Raw genomic sequence first — 22,124 nt, forward strand, 5'->3', positions numbered from 1 at the left:
TGCTGGGTGTTGTATTGTATATTGTAATAGTCCGCATAACTGTCTGTGCTCATTTCTATTTGTGAAAATGTTCTCCATTTATTGTTTCCCAAACTCTTTTAATTCCTTTGTTGCTGCCTCTTTTATTGTTTTCTTCCTATGTGTCCCTTTTTATTCCCCCTTAATTGCTCCTCTTGATTTCTCTATACTACTCAACTTTTGAACATTGTGTCACCGCTCAGTACTTTGCCGAGCGACGCTCGTAGAAGAAGTTTAACAAGAGTGTCAGCTGATGGTGCGTGTCCGCTGCGTCATGGCGTGCTTTCTTCAAGCACCTGACATGTTGTGCAATGCTATGTCCTCGTGTCTGTGGGCTCATGGATTGCTTGTGCTCAAGCTGAATGCTTGCACTTGATTTTAGCCACTGTACCTAGACCTTAAACAGTGTACTTTGTGGCTAACCACCCGCCACTTCTCACCTCACCTTTCTGGGTGAAGCCTTCCCAGAGCCAAGCCACAGCCTGCACGTTGGTGTGCCTGACCACACGGGCTAGCCACGGGACTGTTCTCTGCTCCCACTTGTTGCCACTATGAAGTATACGCCAGGCAGAGGTTTGATGAATATAACCATATTCATTGTTCCTTTAGTAAACATGTAACAGCCCCGCCAGCATCCAGCTGCCCTCAGCACCACCACCAACCATCTCCTTACTCCGGCCCACATTCCATTTCACTGCCAACCTCCCCATTTAATTCAATATATGAAACTCAAGATACATACCACAGTATAGTTTCTGGTGTGGCAGATATAAACCTCATTTGTCCACTGGTAGTCACATCCTTGGCAGTCCTATCTGGTACTTATTTTAACCTTGGTAGGACTGCGCTTTGACATCTTAATAGCTTTTTCCAGTAGAAGGTTGGGATCCAAACTGACAGTGCTCTTACTTCATACAGTACGATGGGGAAAACAATCATTTTTTTATAATGGAGCCTGAATGATTGAATAATTGAGCTTGCCGAGTAATGGAAGGTTCTGTTTTTTTTCTCCAGCTTTTGAGTTAAGTCACCATCTCCTGGATCAGGAGAGGAGGGGAGAAAGAGCGCATTGCACTTTGACTCATTAATCTTCTACAACAAAAGACTTCCAAACTGTTGTATTGCAGAGAACAGTGCAGGGAGAGTTGCATCTAAATTGGTTTGAAACACCAGCATCTCAGCTGCGTAGTGTTTCACTTTGTATTGTGTTGTAATATGTCCAGGCGTGTGTGGAATGTTGATAGCTGTTCAGGCATCAACATTCCACATGGGCCAGTTGGTTCCTGGAGCCTCTGGTGGCGGCTGCTCGTCTTTGGGGTCCATACAATAAACAGTTAAACTCACTTACCTGTGTCCGTGGATCTTGTCACTGGCGATGAGGACTTGTGTGGACCCCATCCGACTCCAGGCATGAGCTTCCCTGCTCCTCTGGCCCTGTGCACACTGGACGGTTGCCGTCGTCTGGCGGTGTGTTCGCCTGCCGGTGAGGTCACTGGTGTGCTGTTGAACAGCGGGTGGTGCCCCGCGCTCTGCAGGTGCCCCCGCGCACCGGAGGGCCAGTGCACTCGGGTGCCACAGGATTGAAAGTGCCCGCGTACCGGACAGTCGCCGGTGTCGTTGGGTGCTACAGGTCTGCGAGTGCCCCGTGTACTGGGGGCCACTGGTGTTGCGGGAGTGTGGTGACTGTCGGCGAGCCCCTCCATGGGCGTGTTGCCCGGCCCATGGCTGTGCAAGCTGTCACCGACCTGTGTGCGCCTGGGGAGGCGTTTGTAGAGGCCTCGGGCGGCTGCATCGGAGCCTAGCTGGAGGAGTCGAGGCGCTGGAAGACGCGACCCGGAAGCACGTCCAGCCTTGCTTCCTCCTTCCATCTTGCTGTGTTTAGCTGCTCGGCGCCGCTTTCCAGGGGGCGGAGCCGACTCCCCTGCATCCGCGGCTGCGCTGAGGAGACGCGGCCATAGCTGCCGCCGCATACTACGTCCTGGGAGGAGGATTTTTGTTGCACGCTTAACGGCGGTCCAGGTCTGTGGCACCGTCCCATCCAATTCTGACTGCAAGTGGAGCATAATTACTGTGGACTGGTAGGTTTCTGTACTTTTGGGCATCGCCGGTGTGGCTTCCAAGAGTGTCTGCTTCTTCACGGATCAGATCCAGGGGAGTGCAAGTTGTATCTTGTCTTGGTCGGTGCCGACCTGCATACTGTAGTACTGCATTTTCTTTTTCTGTGTGGTTGAGAAAAGGTGACACTTATTCCTTGAAAGCGTCCTCCTGGTTGACTGGTGATCGGTGGAGGATTTATTTGGTTTATTTTCACAAGGTGACTTCAAGCTACTTGGGATCTGTGAACTAATTGGGGATGGATAGTGGTACTCTTGCCCAGACATGTTGGACACAGCTGCGAGGCCGCCCCCAGCCTTTTTGCCAAACCCTGGTGAACCTGTTGCTCCATGGGACCAGTGGGTGGATGCCTTCAAGGTGTATTTGAGGGCTGCTGGCGGTGCAAAGTTCACTGATGATGAGAAGGAGGCTGCACTTCTTAACTGTCTTGGTACTGAGGGGTTGAGGGTTTTCCGTCACCTGCCTGTTGAGAATGTAATGGTTCCAGGTGGTGGTGAGGGAGAGTTGGTCATAAGTGCATATGAGACTGCCCTCAAGAAACTGCAAATTAGTTTTGGTAAAAGAGTTAATGTTGTTTTGGAGCGATACAAATTCTTTTCTAGGGCACAAGGATCCACTGAGAGCATTGATGCTTATGTTACGGCGTTACGGGCGCTCATGGCCACATGCGGGTTTTCAGGTAAATTGGATGAACACATCAGGGATCAAATTATGATGAAGACCTCTAATCAGAAAATCAGGGAAAGGTTGTGGATTGAAAGTGACCACCCTTGGATAAGGTGTTGGAGATTGCGAGGGCAATCGAAGCCTCCAGGACTAGTGTACAAATTGTGACTGAGAGGGCTGTGTCTAGAGATGTGGTTCATGCTGTGTTGCCAAGGAACAAAAAAGTTATTGATAAGTTTAATGGTCAAGGGGGTAGGTGGTCTAAGGGTAAAGATGTGTGTAAAAATTGTGGTTGGTCCAGCCATGGGGCTGATTCCAAGGCGTGTCCTGCTAGCAATGTTGAATGTAGGAAATGTAAATGGATGGGCCAATATGCACGCATGTGTAAGGCGCAGGTGGTGGCTAGTGTGAATGCAGATGATTCTGCACTGTTGCAAGAAGGTGCCTCGGGGGGTAGACAGGAGCAGGGAGTGATTCTGCATGTGGATGGAAGTGTGCACAAGGGCCCTTGGGTCTCAGTATTGGTTGGTGATCATCCTGTGGATATGTTGGTTGATTCAGGGTCACCTTACAACTTGGTGTCTCCAGAAGTGTATAATGGAGATTTGGGCAAGCAGATTTCAGCTTTACTTGCTGCGGACATCAAGCCGTGTGCATACGGGCAGAACCCCATTGATGTACTGGGCTACAGTTGGTCCAATTTCTCGTTCAATGGTAGGCGGACTCTGGGTAAACTGTATGTGGCATCCAAAGGCACTAGTGTACTCGGTTGGGATGAGCAGGTGGCTTTAGGTATGCAAATACATCCTGGTAAGGAGGTTCCTGTTCTCAGTATTGCTGAGGCTGGTGAGGATAATGCAATGGTTACTCCAGTTTTGCTCATGGCGGAGTTTCCAGAAGTATTTTCCAATACTCTTGGGAAGCTTAAAGGTTTTGCCCATCGCCTTGTGTTAAAGAAGGGTGCTGTGCCTAAGGTACACAAGGTAAGGAGAGTGCCAGTATCAGCAAGGGAAGCTTTGGAAGCTGAGTTGACCAAATTATAGACGGCAGGCATAATTGAACCCATTGAGTCGTCAGAGTGGTTGTTTCCCGTGGTCCTGGTCAAAAAAGACGATGGAGGTATCAGAATGTGTGTAGACCTTCGGGAGCTTGATTCCAGCATTTGGCTGGATCGGCACCCCTTGCCGAACATTAACGAATTGCTGTTAACATTGGGGGATGCAAAGTATTTTTCAACCTTTGATTTGTCTACGGCATATCATCAAATAGACCTGCACATTGACTCTAGGCCTCTCACGTCATTCATGACTCCTTTTGGGGCATACTGTTTTTGTCGCATGCCATTTGGCCTTGTTTCGGCCTCTGCAGTATTCCAGCGGTTGATGCAGGAAATGTTTGGGGGAATGTCTGGAGTAAGTTATTTTCAGGACGACATCTTGGTGTGGGGTATTAGTAGGGAGGAACATGATGTCAGGGTCAGGAAGGTGATGCAAATTCTTAAAGAGAGAGGTCTGACTGTGAAACTGGCTAAATGCCAGGTGGGTGTGAGTAAAGTTACCTATTTAGGTCATACACTGAGTTCAGAAGGTGTTAGCCCTAAGGCTGGGTTGGTACAGGTTATGAGGATTGCACCTGTTCCAGCCAGTAAGGACCAGCTAAGGGCGTTCCTTGGTCTTGCAGAGTATTATGTCAAATTCATACCAAACTATGCTGAAAAGACAGTGGCCATGAGGGCCCTGATGAAGAGGTCGGCCAGGTTTGTGTGGTCTGAGGAGGGTGGGGCAGAATTTGAGCTGGTGAAGAGAGATGTGGAAAATGCCCCTTGCCTGAAATCATTTGATCCCAAAAGCAAAACTGTACTTACGGTGGATGCAAGTGAGGTGGGTTTGGGTGCGGTGCTAGAACAGTGGGTGGATGGTGAATGGAAGTCGGTGGCTTTTGCCTCGAGGACCCTAAGAGATGTAGAGTGCAGGTACTCAGTGATTGAAAGGGAGGCCTTGGCGGTGCTGTGGGCTTCGAAGCATTTCAGGACATTTCTTTGGGGTATTCCATATATTGTCAGGACGGACCATAAGCCTTTAGTCCAAGTGGTTTCTACCAAAGATGTGGTGGCAGTATCCCCAAAGATTGCGAAATGGTCGGTTGAGTTACAGGATCACAATTTTACCCTGCAATATTTCACAGGTAAGCTCAATGTAGTGGCGGATTGTTTGTCCTGTTTGCCCACGGTGGAGGGGGACAGTCAAGATCAGGTGGTGTTGGAGAAAGAGGAGGACTTGCTAGGGTATCAAGTTGCTTACATTGTATCTGCGGTGTAGAAGTCGTTGTGGGATGTCGAGTCTGAGGCCGATGTTGAATTAAAGTGGATCAGGGAAGACCTCGTCAGAGGATGGCAGGCTGTTAAGGACAAACCTGAGGGGAGGGGCTATTCCCAGGTATTGCATGAATTGGCTGTGGGTCCCTGGGGCGTTTCCAGAGGGGTCAAGTTGATTCCGCCTGTCAGTCTCAGAGGTAAAATTGTGGAATTGGCACATGCAGGGCATTTGGGTCGTTCTTTGACCAAGAGGAGACTTAAGGAAGATTACTGGTGGCCGTCAATGGACAAGGATGTTGAACAGGTGGTGAAAGATTGTCAGGCTTGTGCCATCAGTGATAAAAGCAAGGTATTGCATCCCCAACCGATACATCCAGTAGATGTTCCCAAACAAGTTTGGACTAAATTGGCTTTGGACATCATGGGCTCCTTTGAATGTCTTCAGCCTGAGAGTAGATATTTGTTGGTTTTAGTGGACTACACGTCTAGGTGGATTGAAGTAGCTGCGGTTGGAAATGTCACCACTGAGTCGGTTATAGCTTTTTTGAGGAAGGTGTTACCAGCAAGCTTGGTGACAGATAATGGCGTGCAGTTCACGTCCAGAGCCATGAAGGAATTTCTAGATCAACATGCCATCTCCCATCATCGGACCGCTTTATACAATCCGTGTGCCAATGGCCTAGTTGAGAGGGCGAATGGTACCATTAAGTCGCCATACAATTGGCTTTGGCTAATGGTTTGGCTTGGCAGGAGGTTTTGACAGAGTATTTGGCTGCTTATCGCAGGACTCCTTCGTTGGTCACGGGGAAGTCCCCATTTGAACTTATGAGGGGTAGGAAGGCAGGGACCTTACTGAGAACTCTGGCTTTGGGGGGTGGAGGTCCATGTGAGCTGGATCTGGATGGTATCCATCGCAATATTCTGGCTCGCCAGGAGGCTATGATTGCTTCTCAGGAGTCCAGGAAGGAATTACAGGTTAAGCCTGGGGATACTCTGTACATTAGAAATCCTAGGTTTGTTCAAAAGGGCAATAGCACATTTTTGCCTCCAAGGAGGGTGGTAAAGACGGGTAAGGGTCATGTGCAATTGGAGGATGGTTCTGTTTGGAGTAAGAGACGTGTGGTGGTGGATGGAGTCAAGAGTGCTTGTGCTTCAGGTGCAGATTTGAGTGTGGAGTCTCAGGATGTTGCGCTGGATTTCGATCCTGTTGGCTCCCAAGGTGTGGTGCACAGATGTGAAGAGGATGTTGCTTGTTCTTCAGGTGCTGGTCTAAATGTGGAGACTCAGAGGGTTCCTCTTCGGGAAGGTGAAGTGGGGCATGATGTGGGGCGTCCTCCTAGGCAGTGTGGGCCGCCCATAAAACTTAGAGACTACATTTGTTAGAAGTTGCAATGTCTGGAGTGACTAAGTTGAATTATTGTTTTTAATTGACATACTGCTGTTTATGTTTTAATGGTTGTTACATTCTATTGCCTATCTTTTCATCTTTACCTTATCTCCTTTTATGTTGCATTCTGTTAATGTTGATTTTTGGTTATGGAAGGGAAGAGGATATGTTGTAATATGTCCAGGCGCGTGTGGAATGTTGATGGCTGTTCAGGCATCAACATTCCACATGGGCCAGTTGGTTCCTGGATCCTCTTGTGGCGGCTGCTCGTCTTTGTGGTCCATACAATAAACAGTTAAACTCACTTACCTGTGTCCGTGCATCTTGTCATATTGCTATAATCCCAAAACAATTCCCCTACATTTTGTCTGACTGATTCTGCCAGTGGCTGAAGAGCAAAGTCAGAAGAAACAGGGCAGTGGGCACCCCTAAGTCCCACAATGAAGTTGAAAACAGGCCGTTCCCAGCCCATTCATTTGCACATACACTTCCTTAGCACAGTATCATGCTTTTAGTATCTTGATGAGTCTGTTCCCAAAGCTAGTGTGCGAGAGTACTTGTAAGAGAAAGCACATGTTTACCCTACCAAAGCCTTTGCTCTGCATTTGGTGACAGTGCTGCAGTTGGAGCATAAGCATCATGAGAGAGTGGGCCTTTAGGTCCAACAGAGTCCTTATATCGCTTCCTGTCCTTTCATCAATCCTGCCTCCTCCTTGTTGACTAGGAGTAACACTTTTGATAATCTGTTCATAGCACTATTGCATAGTGCTTGGCATCTACACTTATTAGGGAGGTTGGTCAGTAATTAGCACAAGTAGTTGGGGATTCCCCTGTTTATGAATGACTACAATTAGTGCATGTCTCTGAGTGGGCAGCCATGTATCCACTTCCCTGAAAACTTCCCAGGGGAGATTCAGGGCTGATTCACTGCTTAATTTCTATGAGTACCCGGCAACCCGCATTCTGATTGGCTCTCGCCGGGTCATTACCCGGCCGAGAATCCTTCAATTCTCGGCCGGGATTCCAGCCACCTTGTCCTCGGCGGGGGGTGTGGAAGCCCCTCAGCCAATGAGGAGGCTCGAAGTGGGGCCATCCACACTCCAAGCCTCCCAAGGCTGAGAGGCTGCCTTCGCCCCCCGCCGGGGACTCGGGTAAGGTTTTTTTTCCCCCCTTTCCTCCCTCCTCCCTCCTCCCTGTCCTCCCCACCCCACTTACCTTCTTGCTCCTTTGTCCCCGGTGGTGGACGATGGCAGCCTCCAGCCATGTGGAGACTCAGAGCGGGGCCATCCCTGCTCCGCGCCTACACACGGCTGGAGGTTTCCATTGTCCCCCGCCGGGGAACACAGGTACGTTTATTTTCAAAACCTTTTTTTCTTCCCTCCCGCCCCCAACCCCACTTACCTTCTTACCCTCTGCACCTTTTTTTTCAGGAGCGGAGGAGCTGGGAACAGTTTTGTTCCCAGCGCGTCCGCTCCTGATGGCCGCTATGGAAGGAAAAAACAGACTCTGCTTCGTTCGGGCATATAACTATGGGCCCCGCGGCATTACCTGAGTCGGTAATGCCCCCGCCGCTCGGGTCATATTGCTTAAATAGAATGCTGCAGTACAGCCATCTATGCCTAGTGTTTTACCATTGTGCAAGTTTTTTTCAGTGCAGCGCTCATTTCCTCCAGTTTGATTGGACCATCAAACTCTTGGATCTGAGATGCATTTTACTGTTTCATGGGAAATGTATTTTCTTTACTTTTGCCGTGCTGCTGTCAGTATAGAGTTTTTGGTACTAGCTTCTAAATTCACTGCAGATGTCACTTGCTGATACGGTTGCCATTACAGGCAATATTGGGCACTAGCAATTCATGATCAGTACTGAAAAAACTGCATTAAACCATGCAACTGTGGCTGCAATTCATCCATATGGTACTTACGGGGTGATTCAGAATGCTAGTTAAATATTTAATATGAATAAATAGACATTGATCAAATAGTCTAGTTCATAAGAACAAAAAAGCAATATTGTAATATATTTCTAGTCAAATCATTTCCAACTTAACAATAAATATATGTTTGTATGTTTTAGTGCAGCAATATTTTTCTGAAATTGTAATTATTTAATAGTTAGCTGATGGTCTTCTCAAATACACATATAGAACTGATGCTAACTGAGACACATACCTATCTTTTTCGTAAAACATTGTTGTGCATCACAATATTGTTTTGTGCTGCCAAACATTATCTTTCAAAGAAGGGTCAAATAGCCTACCTCTATTTGTCAGTGTACCTGCAATAAGAACGTTTTTGGACCAATTTTATGTTATGGTGTCTTATATCATGCATCGTTACCACTGATATAGTCTCCAAGCACTCACGTGGCTTTGTAAGGAAGAGGGTGGGGTGGGTTAATGAGGGTTAGGATGGAGGTTGTGCTCTTCTCTTGGTGCTTGAGAAACCAGGAGGGACTGGCGTCCTGAGTGAGTCGGTTTTCCAAGTCGGTTTAAATGTGTGCACTGGCAGGTTGTATTCCGATGGGTAAAGCCCAGTGTCATGGATTGTTTGTTGTTGGCGAGTGTATCTTTTGTTGGGTGTGTGTTTTGTGTGTTTTGCGTGTCATTTTGCTAGCCCATAGGGCACGTGTGGTACTTGAGAGGTATACGGGAGAGGAGCAGGAGTGGGGGTGGTTAGGACATTGGCTACTCAGTGTTATCAAAGTGTGTCGACTTGACTACCTTCACCATACTTCCAAGATGTTATGCATAGGCTAGCCGTCATGCCTCTTTTCAGTGAACACCATGACTAATCTTCACAGTTCTAGCTGCAATAAATTGGCTATCCCAGAGAGTTCTCCGAAGTGCAATAGATAGGCTACTTTCGTGACTCTTCAAAGTGTTGCACATTGGCTATCCTCATGATCCTTCAAGTGTAAACACTTGTTGATCATCACACTTCACCTAAGTACAGTGTACTTGCTATCCTCATGAATCTATTGTGTGCGAGGCCAGAGACGTTTTTATGGGAGGGCAAAAGGGGCACTTGCCCAGGGACCCCACCTTGGAGGAGTCCCCACAAGGCTGCCTTATCTAAAGAAGATTCCTTTGTTCACCAGACTTAAATAGCACACATCAGGATATTGTATTGCATGGTGCTGATGCTATAAGCCTATTGCCTGTCTGTTCTGGCAAGTATATTCTGCCTCGATCAATTCATCATGTAATGCTTTCTGTGTTCACTGTGGTATATATAGTTTGTGTGTTCCTTGCGGCACACCTCCTGTAGCATTCTTTCCTTCTGATGGGAATTATGTTGATCATGTGCAGTAGCCAAATTTGAGATGCATACTGGTAAATTGAGTGGCTCAATGGTTCAGAAGTTAGCTCAGTGTGTTAAGCACTCATTGCAGTGATATGTGTTCCTATGCAAGATTCGAATAGCACATTCCTGTAAGGCTGGCTGAGCCTTTCCTATATCTGAAGTTTATAAACCTGCCTGCTTATGTACTTGATCTTGCAGCACAACAGGTGCTATTATCAGCAATATACCTGCACCAGACAGGAGTTGCTATAAAAACAAACATGTCATCCTTATGGTGAAGGTCTAGAAATTGGTTTGTTCAGATGGGGTTTTGTAAAACCTAGGCATTCACCTCCAACGATGACCATAAACTGTTAGTCCAAGAGATGAATAAGTTTCAGAATTTGGAACCAAAGCATTCATGCTTGTATCCTGGAACATTATTGTACTGTCTTCTGTGAAGTTTGCCTCCTCGCATGTTGGTGGCATTGCATAGCCCATTACTTGATCTTTCTTCTTATGTATGCCATTTGAGTGGAAGGGGTGGTAGACATAAGGGAGAGGACCAGAAGGTGAAGGACTCGGGCAAGCATAATTTAAAGTCTGTTTGTTTGTCACAAAAAAACGCTTTGCATTTTTGTAAAAGTCAAAGGATTTTCTGCTGATTTTTAAATGACAATTTGACAAGCCAGTGTTTTGGAAGTATGTAAAGCTTTAAAATAAAAAGACCAACCCAGATAAAAATCTATTAAATCACACTGATTGGTATGCTGGTACTTATATACATCGCTTGATGATGGCGAGAATTAAGCTAGAATGATTCTGTGTTACACCGTTCTATAATATTTTGTTTTAAAGAATTGTCATGTTTGGTAATGTGCTGTGTGTACTTTCCAAGTCAGTTTTATAAATTCAGATTGTTTAGTTCATGGTAAGAACTGGAAATGAAAGTGTTCAAATGCAGAAATTGCAGTGTTGGCACAAATTCCAGATTCACCCCTTAACCAGTTTGTGTAATGCTGGGCATCTAATTTAATCTTGTTTTGCCTAGCCTCTCGAAATTGCCAGTCCCTAAACCTTTCAAAATGTTCAGCCCCTCAGAGAGATTGCCTTCTCAGGGTATGATCGTCAAAACAGTCTCGCTCATGGTTTCACAGGCTATAGAGTTGCTTCCACTATAATAGTGAGCATTGATATATTGCATAACACAGGCAATTTATCTTTTTGATCTCTAATGGCAACACTATTTAAAAACCATGTCCGATTTATAATCTCAGCCTGTATGCATACTGACACCTTCTGGTAGCTTCTAATCTGCATCCACTATCCATGCTATGGTATGTGTAGCTTCCTCCTTCCTACCAGTGGCACTGCTCTATCCATGCTTGAGCATGTTTGCATTCTGTGAGGCAACAATTGTGAGCTCTGTCTATTCTGGGGTACATGTACCTTTTACATACAGCCCTGCATTAATACTACAGGCTGCATATCTTCTATTGATAAAAAGTCTCCTGTATCTATGCTAGAACAGAAGTAACCTCCTCGTAGACTGATAAAGTTGGCCTTCAATGGTACTTGCTTATCAGTCTGATTACAGCAAGAAAGAAGAGGGTAAGGGGACTTAAAGGGAGTAAACATTATTATTTTTAATGCTGTGAGGCAGCATTTCAACCTATGGGTTGTGATTGCGGCAGGGGGGGCAGGGAAGATATTCTTGATCACTTGATTCCTTTGGTTTGGTGGAGGGGGGCCTCAAAGAGGTCCGTGCCCAGGGCCCCAAAAGTGCTTAAGATGGCCCTGTGTGAGTCCTTGGTTTGCCTCATCATTCTTCTTGGTGCAACACACTAGCTACCCTTTGAAACTTCTATGTATAATACCTAGTCTCTCTTTGTGTTTCGTGTGAGTGTAGTGTAGTGCTGTCCTCGTAACTACTGTGTGCTACAGATAGTCTAGTTTTTCCAATGGTTTCAGTCTGATACATAACTTTCCTGTAGATTAATTCTGGGTGCTAAGTAATGGCTAGCCTTCAAGACTCATCAAGAGCAGTGAGGGAGTTTGCTTTCACAGTTTGTCTAAGCGCCACCCATATGCTACCCTCCACATGTCATCTGAAGCAATACATGTGCTAGCCTCCACATTTCATCTAAATGCAATACATGAGCCAGCCTCCACATTTCATATAAAGCAATACATGTGCTAGCCTCCACATTTCAGCTAAATGCAATACATGTGCTAGCCTCCTCATTTCATCTAAACAAATATAGAGGCAAAACACAGAGACAAGTACAAGACAATATACTGTTAAGAGTAGATAGTTGTAATGCAGGAGTGGCAGGGATTTACCAGAGAACAGTAATGGCTGTCCTCCCTGCCCATACCACCTTACCTATAGTTGTACTTACTGTAGGTAGCTCTGTAGGGTGTCCATATATGAACAGGGGCAAACAGGGACAAACAGGAATTGGGAGCTGCCCACAAAGGGAGCTGACACCCAATTCCCTCCTGGCCTTCCCTCTCTTGAACACTTCTTTGTCCCACCACTACAACTGCTCCCACTCTTCAATACCCTCATGACTCTCTTCTAATCTTAATTTCACTCTTTTATATAGCCATCTCTCACTCACAAACAAACAACTCAATCGGAACATCCCTCTCAAACCTGTAGGAGATTTTGTCTTATTGGGGTAAATTTGGGATTTGGCAGTATTTTCTTACCGTAAAAATATTGGCAGTAATTTGGCGGTAAACTAGTGTTACATTTAGAATTGGTTTGGTATCACACTATTTTAGTGACCATATCTTGTTAGCTTGAATTGACAGAGGTTTTAGTGGTATCTTACCTTGCAGTATTTTCAGAATTATCTTATTCCTGTGGTATAGTGGTGAGCATGTTTTTTTATACTATAACCCCATCATAAAACAAACCTTTTCCTTTCTATTACAATGCCTTCTAGTCGCCTATAGAGAGACTTAGAACACATTAGAGAACCCAATGAGTTTATTCAAGGCCCCACCTATAGTTTCTGGCTGATATTACTGGCTTATGTACATCCAGTAATCTATGTGCTGGATTAGGCACCCTTTCCCATCAGCATGCAGGGAAGGAATCACTCATCACACTGCATACAACTTTCTACTTTGTAGATGTCTATTACTGATTTTCTCTTTTTGTTATTTTAGCTACAGTGATAAATTGGTAAATACACTGCTGCACTGGTATAAAACTCCCCTCTGTACTTCACATACATAAATAATTCACAGATGCATGAATGACAATAAAGTCTCAGTTGTTTTTTTCATATTCATTTTGTATTACATGCCATTTACAAGCCACCAAATCTTACCACTTATTGTTTACAGCATCACCTGCAAAATATAGAGAACAACAAAACAAGCATGTATTTTGCAGACACAATTTTATGTTTCCACACTTTGAACATAGAGAGAGAAATAAACATGCAATTTTTTCTAACCTCTCTGAACTGCAATAAACCCTGGCAACACACGTACAGCATACTTTTTATTTTTTTCCCTCACTTGGCACAAGTCTCTTACCAAGGCCAGTAATCTGAGATTCCTGCACAACCTCACTGACTTTTGCAGTCCCAGTGTCAGCGCGAAACTCTTCCGTACATGTGTGGTGAGCGCCAACTGATTAGATTCAAAGTCAGTGCTCGACCCTCTGCAATAGCACCGTCCGTCTGTCTCCTGAACCCAGCACGGACTGTCAACTCCCTCTTTTTTTCTTCATTAGCAAAACTCTCATTCAGCAGCCCCCTTGTTTACGTGGCATGTCTGCCTATAATCCCTACCAATCATGGTAAAAAGAATGTGCCCTGTGCCAGCCTTCATTTTCAAAACAATGAAGACTTCATGTCCATAGTAACTGTTTCGTTTTGGCTTCCTGCATCTTACATATTTTCTGTTCTCCACAAGCTGAATAAAACGCTAGTGTGCATTTCCTCATGGAAAATTGACTTTTAAACAGTGCACCCAAGACATGGACTATACCTCATTATGCATAGAAGACTGCATAATAATGTTAGAGAATTTGAAATTAGTACTTTAGTTAGGGTAGTTGAGTTAACCAGTTATGTATTCTAATGTAGTCTTCACACATGAAGCATCCAATATAAATTGTGCACCTCATTATTTTAACCTGGCAGCACACTCATTTTTTTTATGTGTGCTCTGAATGCCTGCAGTTTCAAACTGGGCCTGGCTGTGTTTCTCTACTGTACATTGTATGCTGGCAATAAAATCCTGTACTTTGTATGCTGGCAATAACACTATATATTATATACTGGCAAAATGCTATATATTATATGCTGGCAATAAAACCCCATATATACCCTTACATATTCCCTCCTTTTTCGGACAATTCTGGCTAACTAACCCATAATTGGAGGAAACCTAAATTCTTCTTCATTTTTCTAAAATGTATGCGCTTTGGGATATCTTTCATTTCCCATTGTTGCTAATAGTATAAGCAACATCCTCATCTTTATAGACAAAATAACCAGCCATCCTCCCATCACTAACACCAATACTGCCAAGCACACCAGAGTGCGTTCCACCCAGGTTCCCCAGTTAAACATATTCACCTCCATTACGCCCAGACTACTAACTGTAATGTTATTCTTCCTCAGATTCAACTTAATGGTGTGCTTTTCCTTATGACTCAATACAAATTCTACATCCGGATCTATCGGAAATGTATCCCTTTGAAAAAACGAAATATTTTCCACTTGGCTTTCCCAAATATCATTTGAAATATGGAATACTGTTAGACCCCAACCGAGACGATTGTATCTTTTGGAACCTGCAAGTAAAATACATTATATTTCAACTGCTTGACAACAAACGTTCCATGAATCAAATGGGTAACAGTGTAATTTTTCACAGAAGTGCTGACCAACCATCTATTTTTAACCAGTTTAGTTTGTGATAATTCATCCCCACCCAAATTGCTAATGACCACTTCACATCCCCCTGATACACCTGGGTCAGATTTTAAACCACAGATAGCATCTGTAGCATCAGGAACACATGGTTTACCTGGACACATGTTATTGTGTTCTTTAATCCTCATACATGTGCCCAGATTTGGAATCAAGTAAACCTCAGGCTCCCATGACTGAAATGCCACAACCTCTGGAGTTTTAATTTTTATGTATTTTCCCTCTTGCCAAAATCCCACGTTATGTACCCATTTAGTTTGGTAAATAAGTTCAGGAGCTATATATGGAATACACAGCAAAAACCTGATTTCCATTCTTTCCAAATTCACATATAATGGCATTGCACTGCCCATTTCAAATGCAGTTTTAACCTGCATCACTTCCATTTCTCCTTTTGTGATTCTCTCCATCATCTGATGAACAATGTCTTGTGAAACAAAATATAACGGTATATGTCCTTGAATTAATTGGGAAATTGCAGTTTGAACCTCCATCATATAATTTGTCAGCAACCTATCAAGAGGATTTATTATATTCATAATATCGCTCAATATTTGGTCATGTTTAATCATCACCTTTTTACTGTGTTGTAGAATTTCAGCCTGTTCATTTAATGATATAACAGTCTCATTAACAAATTTCCCTTGGTCATCCAATCCACCCCTAATTCCATCCAGAGCCTTTTGGATCATGTCCAGATCATAAGTCAGTTGTTGTACTTTGGCACTTAATGTCCCTACTGAAATGACATTAGCTGTTGACATCGTAGTACCTATTACAGCTCCAATAATAGACATTACCAGAGAGACCACAAGCAGTACCATCCCTCTCTTCCACCTCCTTTTCTTTATATCCATTGAATTCACAAATGTCTTTTCCAATTGCATTACCATGTCTCTTATTGTCTGCTTAGCGTCCTCTTTTCTCAATTCTAGCCAATCTCTAGTCTGATCAGTCACAATTCCAGTTGTGTTAATAAATCTTTCAATCAAATTGTCAGTGTTCATGGGTATGTACATGTTCTGGTAAATCAATCTCCTGTTACCCATAATAAACCCAGGCGCTTCCTCCACTGCAATGTCAGATGCTGGTCCAGGTTCAATCATAACCTGTGCTCCTGTCGCTTTAAGACCCCCTACAATCATAAGGATCATTATCCATGTTGCTGGTGCAATTATCATTGTTATCCGTCCTGCAGACTTAGTCTTCGCACCCGCCCTGGGCTTTTTTGGGACTTCCTCTTGTGGACTCCAGGACTCCATCATCTCTCGTGTCCTCCGGTCCTGCGACCTCCGATGCCAACCAAATGTCAGTTACTTTTCTAAATTAAATAGAAAATGGACAGATTAAGTACATAGCATAATACCGATTTTTCCCTTTCTACCAGTTTGCCAAAAACAAAATGCGGTCGAAAGCATTCCAATTGACTCTTCTGATATCTGCAACTAAACACATGTTAGAGAGAAAACAATAATATACATATGACATTATCATACTTCAAAATAATTTTTATGTAGAACATTGCAGCATTGTACCATAGTAAGTTATCCTGATTTGGCACCCTGTATCAATATTTATTACCACAACATTCTCAAATATGGTATTTTCATCTGCATGCATCTCCACAATTAACATTAAATCTATTTTTTTCATGCGTGAGACACTATGAAAATAGTCACTGTATCTTTCTTTTCCATGTACTCAGGGTGCTTAACCTGTCTCTACCTGCTCAAGCATCCTGATTTCTTGTTTAGGGTGACAGGGCTTAAATTGGTTAACATGAACAAATTGTTCTGTCACCATTTAACCCTCTGTCTTTAATATCTTATAAACTACTGGGGGCACTTTATACACTATCTCAAATGAACCCTACCATGCTGCAAGAAATTTGGAGTTTTTATGTTTACTTTTTCCAAAATGAAACGTATATACCCGATCACCTACATTATATTCTTTCACAAATGTCTTTTTATCATAATATGACTTTGCACTATCAGCAGCTCTTTCCAAATTTCGCTGCACAAATGCAAATGCATGTTGTAAATGCTTCCTCAGTTCTTCCACATATTTGTGAACTGTAGATGCACTCACAAGTGTCTTCTCATGTGTCCTGTATAGTAAATGTTGTGGCAGTACCATTTTCCTTCATGTTAACACCTCATGAGGACTGATACCTGTCGCTTTAGCAGGAGTCGATCTAATTGCCAATCAATACCATAGGTAATCATAAATCCCAACTGGAACCTGCCTCCGCTACAAACTTCTTTAATATCTCCACAACAGACCTGTTGCAATGTTCAATATTTCCAGAAGAGGTGGGCCAGTATGCAATATGCAGTTTCCTTTTCACCCCCAATATCTGCCACACCTTACTCATTAAGGTGCTTGTGAAATTACTTCCTCTGTCTGACTTTATTCTTTGTGGTAACCCAAATCTTGAAAATATATGATTTACCAGCAACGTAGCTGCTGTTTGCGCACTAAAATCTGGTGCAGGAATACACTCTACCCATTTTGACATCAAACAAACCACAGTCAAAAGAAAACGGTTTCCCCTACTCAACCTCTTTACAGGCCCTACATAGTCAATTTGTAAATCTGACCATGGGAGGGTTAAACCTCTTTTCATCAGTGGAGCTCTATGCATTGGTGAAGCAGGTTTAAATTGAGCACATACTAGGCACCCCCTGGTATATAATTCCACGTCTTGGGACATATGTGGCCAGTAAGCATAACATTTCAGTATCTCTAAAGTCTTTTGTGAACCTCTGTGCCCTGCAGTTATTGCATCATGTGCATGCTGTAACATTAGCCCTCTGAATGAAAGAGGTACCACCCATTGTATCTGTCCTATTATGAATTCCTTGATCATAAGTCCATCCTGTATTCTGATCCATTTTTTATTCTTTAATAACACTCTCAATTCTTCTTTTCCTGTACAATCATTTTCAGTTAAAGGATTTTGTTTGGGGTCCATCAAATAATTATATTAGATCCCCAATATTGGATCATCTTTTTGAGCCTTAAAGAGATCTTGATCTGGTGTACCATAACTCCATTGCACTACTGGTTGTTCTACCTCTTTTGGAGCTTTAGAGCGTGTAACTGCATCTATTTGTATTTCACCAATTAAGTGTTCAATGGGTAACAACTCTCCCATAGCATCCTCAATCTTGGCTAATTGATCTGCTTTATCATTTCCCTCCTTATCTTCTCCTGGAGTTTTCAAATGTCCACGAATTTTCCTCCAGTATACTGTTAAATCATTCTCTGACACTACTTTGTCTATAGCTTGCATCATTTTCCCATGCTTGAGGGGCTTTTTATTAGATGTGAGCATGCCTCTTGCTTTCCAGCCAGGCAAATATTCTACAAAGCTATTTCGTGCAAAATACCTTCAGCTATCCCTCCGCAAATACCTCCCCTCTCGAGCTCTACGTTCCTCTACCTCCAACTCACTCAAGGTCAGTAGTTTTTCTAAGAAACGAGCTGGGGGTAGATCTCTGTCTTCGGCTGGGGCCTCCCTCTGGAACAGCCTCCCTGCCACTCTAAAACTTGAGGAGAACCATCTCTGGTTCCGGAAGCACCTCAAGACCTTCCTCTTTTCTCCTGCCTTCTGTCCCCCGCTCCCTTGCTGATCTGTCCTCTCTTGGCACCGTGCACCTGGCCACCCTCTGTCTTTTGGGCCCAGGTACCTGCTCATCCTGCCACCCTCCCGCACTGCCTCCTAGCCACCCCTTGCACTGGGGTCTGTATCTGTACCCATACAGCCCCCCTTTTTCTTCCTGCACTTATCAGACCTACCCTGTCTGCTGCCTTAAACCCAGCACTTGCAAATTGCTGGCTGCATTACCACTGTGTGTTGCCTTTATTATGTATGTATTGTTATTTATCTGTTTCTCCTCTGCTTTGCACTTTCCACCTCTCCCCCTTCCATGCACTTTTCCCCTCCCCCTCTCCCATGCACTTGCGCATTCTCAATGTCACTGGGCCCAGTAAGATCGCTGTTTTGTTCTCCCCTGTTCCCCTCCCTTGCCTTGTCGCGCTCTGAAACACTTGTGTATGAGCCCGATAGAAATAAAATATCAATCAATCAATCAATCAGAATCAGTCACCAGGACAATTTCACTGAATTTGTTCTCAACTGAGGTAGTGATTGCTTTATAAACGGCTGCCAACTCTGCTACCTGGCTACTCCTAGCCCCAATTTTCATCCCTATATTAGGGATATCCTCACATCTCAACCAGACATTTACTATCTCTGACACCAACTGTTTATTGCTGTCATTTTCAATGTGAAAAGCACATCCATCAACATATACAGTTGGTTAATTCTTGCATGTATTTTCATCAAAAGCTTTGTGTGGTGACTGTTCAAACTCCTGCAAACTAGATTCCACCTCCACTTCGTCTGATACACATTCAGTTGCACAGTGACGTAGATCTGCCAACCATTGAGCAATTGGGTTCTTTTTATTCTGGCCATATCTCACTTCTACAGGAAAGCCCTGCAATGCCAATGTCCATGAAGTAATTCTGGACTGTGCTAGGTTGCCCAATCTAATCCTTTTACTCTGTAAAAACTGCAATGGTTGATGATTTGTCTCAATGATTACCTTTTCCCCTTGAACAATGGGGCGAAAATGTTGCAATGCCCACACAGTGGTCAGAAGAGCCTTTTCGCATTCACTGAATTTAATTTCTACGTGAGAAAATGCCTTACTTGCATAAGCAATAGTTTTGTGGTTCAAATCATGTTTTTGAGATAACACTGCCGACATACAATGCTCAGTGAAACCTCTTTCTAAAAAGAAATCTGTTTTTTTATGGGATACGCCAAGCATGGTTCCTTTATGAGACATTCCTTCAATTTAGCAACTGCCTCAGATTGCTCCTTTTACCATTACCAGGGCGTATTCAGCTTCAATAGTTTAGTCAATGGTTGTGTGATTTCAGCATAATTTTCAATACATTTGCTGTTATAGCCCGTCATTCCTAATAAACTTTTTAAACCTTTCACATTTCTAGGATCTTTCAATTTCTGTATGGCCTCCACCTTTTTCTTTTGTGACTTTAATCCATGTTCAGTTATTTCATGGCCTAGGAAAGTCAGCTTTTTCTTACACCATTGGGCTTTCTGTAAAGATACTTTGGCACCCGCCTTTTGCAATTGGTCAAGTACATGTCTAATTTCTTCAAAATGACTTTTTAAGTTTTCATTTTTTATCAGAACATCATCTACATAAACTATGGTTCCTCTTTCCGCTGCATCCGGCATAGCTTTTCTCAAAAATATGACAAATTTGCTTCCACTATTGACATACCCGAATGGTGTTCTAGACCAAGCGTATTGCGCTTTATCAAATGAAAATACAAATATATTCTGAATGTCCTCCGCCAATGGCACACACCAGTACCCAGATGTGAGATCTAATGTGGTAAATACCTTTGACCCATGCACTTGAGCAAGGCCTTGATCAATGAATGGCAGTGGCAATCTAGACACTGGCACTCTTTTATTTAATTCCCTCAGGTCTGCACACAGACGCTATTGACCGTTTGGTTTTAGTACACCCAAAATAGAAGTGTTGGAGGTACTATGAATGGATCTGATCATTCCCCTAGACTCCAAATTTTTAATTATCTCTGCCAATGACTCTAAGCATGCCAGTGGCAATCGATATTGGCGCACGAATACTGGATTTCTATCACACCCCTCTGATAATGTGGCAACATGTACATTATTTGGTCCGCAATCATATGCATCTTTGGCAAAAACTTCTTTAATTTCCATAAATATTTTTCTCAATTCATTCTTATCCTCTGTGCTATCATATGCATCTGCTAACATAATCTTCTCGTCTACCATTTTTGAAAATTCTGGGAAATCCTCCAGTGGAGGATCCTCTGTGCTTTCTTACAGCCACACAGTTGGATCTCTCTGTAACGCTGCCACTTTTAAATATTTTGGCATATCAGATTCCATTTCAATGTGCTGATTTTCCGTTTCATTTTCATTTAAGTCAAAAACTATACAATTCTCCTGGTGACAGCACACTGTCTCATTAGAATCATAAGGGTATACAGATTGAATTTTGAAAATCCCTTTGGGCTGAGAATCCAGATACTCTGGCAACACACCCTGTTCATCTGCATATCTCGCAGGGATATTTCCAATCAGCATGTTATTGAAATCTGCAGTATAATGTAATTTTTGTATGGCCATTCCTAATAATGAATTCTCTTCTAAATGAATATCTTGACATCCTTTATTATTCATCATAATTTTGACGGACCCCTCCCCAACATCTATCAATGGGGTATATTCACAATCCAGGCCTTTCTGTTTCATGGACTCATTCAAGCACGCAAATGCATCAGAATCCTTCATTTGCTGTCCATTCTTGCACTTGAGTGTTATAGCAACCTGCTTGGCGAATGCAGGGATAGTAATATCCTTCTTCGCCTGTAATTCAATTGCATATGAGACCAATTGTGCACAATGATAAGCCTTTCTCTTGTCTTCAAATTTGGGCGCAGGCCCGGCTAGCCGGGACCATATTTTGTTGGTTAAGGAAATCTAACACCATGCACATCCTGTGCATGATAACATTGCCCAAATAAAAATCATTTTGTGTTCGACTCACTATCCACACAATGGTGGTAGATAGCTTTTTGTCCATTATTAATCTTTAGCATGCACCTTCCTGCAATTCGATTTTCAAAATCTGGATTGTCCAAACCAGAGATATATTGGTTTTTAATTCTAAATTTCTGGATCTCCTCCCTTTCCATTATTCTCAGCAGTAGTTTCTCATTAATAAAACCTCTTTCCTTTTCAAGCGCCAAAGTGGCCTTTATCATTTTAGAATGGCCATTTATACCAATATGAATCCATGGCTGCTCATCTTTCATATGTATTTCAGCAAGAGTGGTGATTTGTTTTTCTGTGTCTGCTTTAGGGGCGGTGTTCTGTTTGCATTTCTTCTCTTTTAAATAGAAGCGCAATGTGTGTTTATCTATTTCAGTTTGTCATTTCTTCCTAGGATCCAAATAAATCTGCACAGATTGTTTTTCCCTTTCATTTTGCGTTTTGTCCTGACACATCAAAATAATGGTGACAATAGGCACACAGCTATTCTGTAGGTACACCTCCACTGCATTATTCAATTTGGCAACAGTATGGCATTCATTTACACTGCTGTTTTGTGACTTTATTTTCTCAGGCCTTAATGGTTTTTTTGTTAAAGACCCCAGGACCCCATTTACCCCATCAATTAGAGGAGACAATCTTTTCAGGCAATCTGTTCCCATCAGGAATGGAATTTCACAAATAGATGTGATCAATACTTCCTGTTTCAGTCTGTGTTTTTCTATT

At 43.3% G+C, this 22,124-nt stretch overlaps 1 protein-coding gene across 1 annotated transcript in view; it reads right to left on the minus strand.

Moving 5' to 3' along the window:
* Positions 1-13,109: 13,109 nt before the first annotated feature.
* Positions 13,110-22,124, minus strand: part of LOC138510125 (uncharacterized) — a 398,370-nt gene continuing 389,355 nt past the window's right edge. Inside the window, exon 2 of the mRNA XM_069625592.1 lies at positions 13,110-16,067. Within this exon, the coding sequence (XP_069481693.1) occupies positions 14,572-16,011 (1,440 nt within the window). The 5' untranslated portion in view covers positions 16,012-16,067 and the 3' untranslated portion in view covers positions 13,110-14,571. The remainder of the gene's footprint in view (positions 16,068-22,124) is intronic.

Source organism: Ambystoma mexicanum, chromosome 6p, assembly GCF_040938575.1.
Source record: "Ambystoma mexicanum isolate Mex_15411 chromosome 6p, UKY_AmexF1_1, whole genome shotgun sequence".
Lineage (NCBI taxonomy): Eukaryota > Metazoa > Chordata > Amphibia > Caudata > Ambystomatidae > Ambystoma > Ambystoma mexicanum.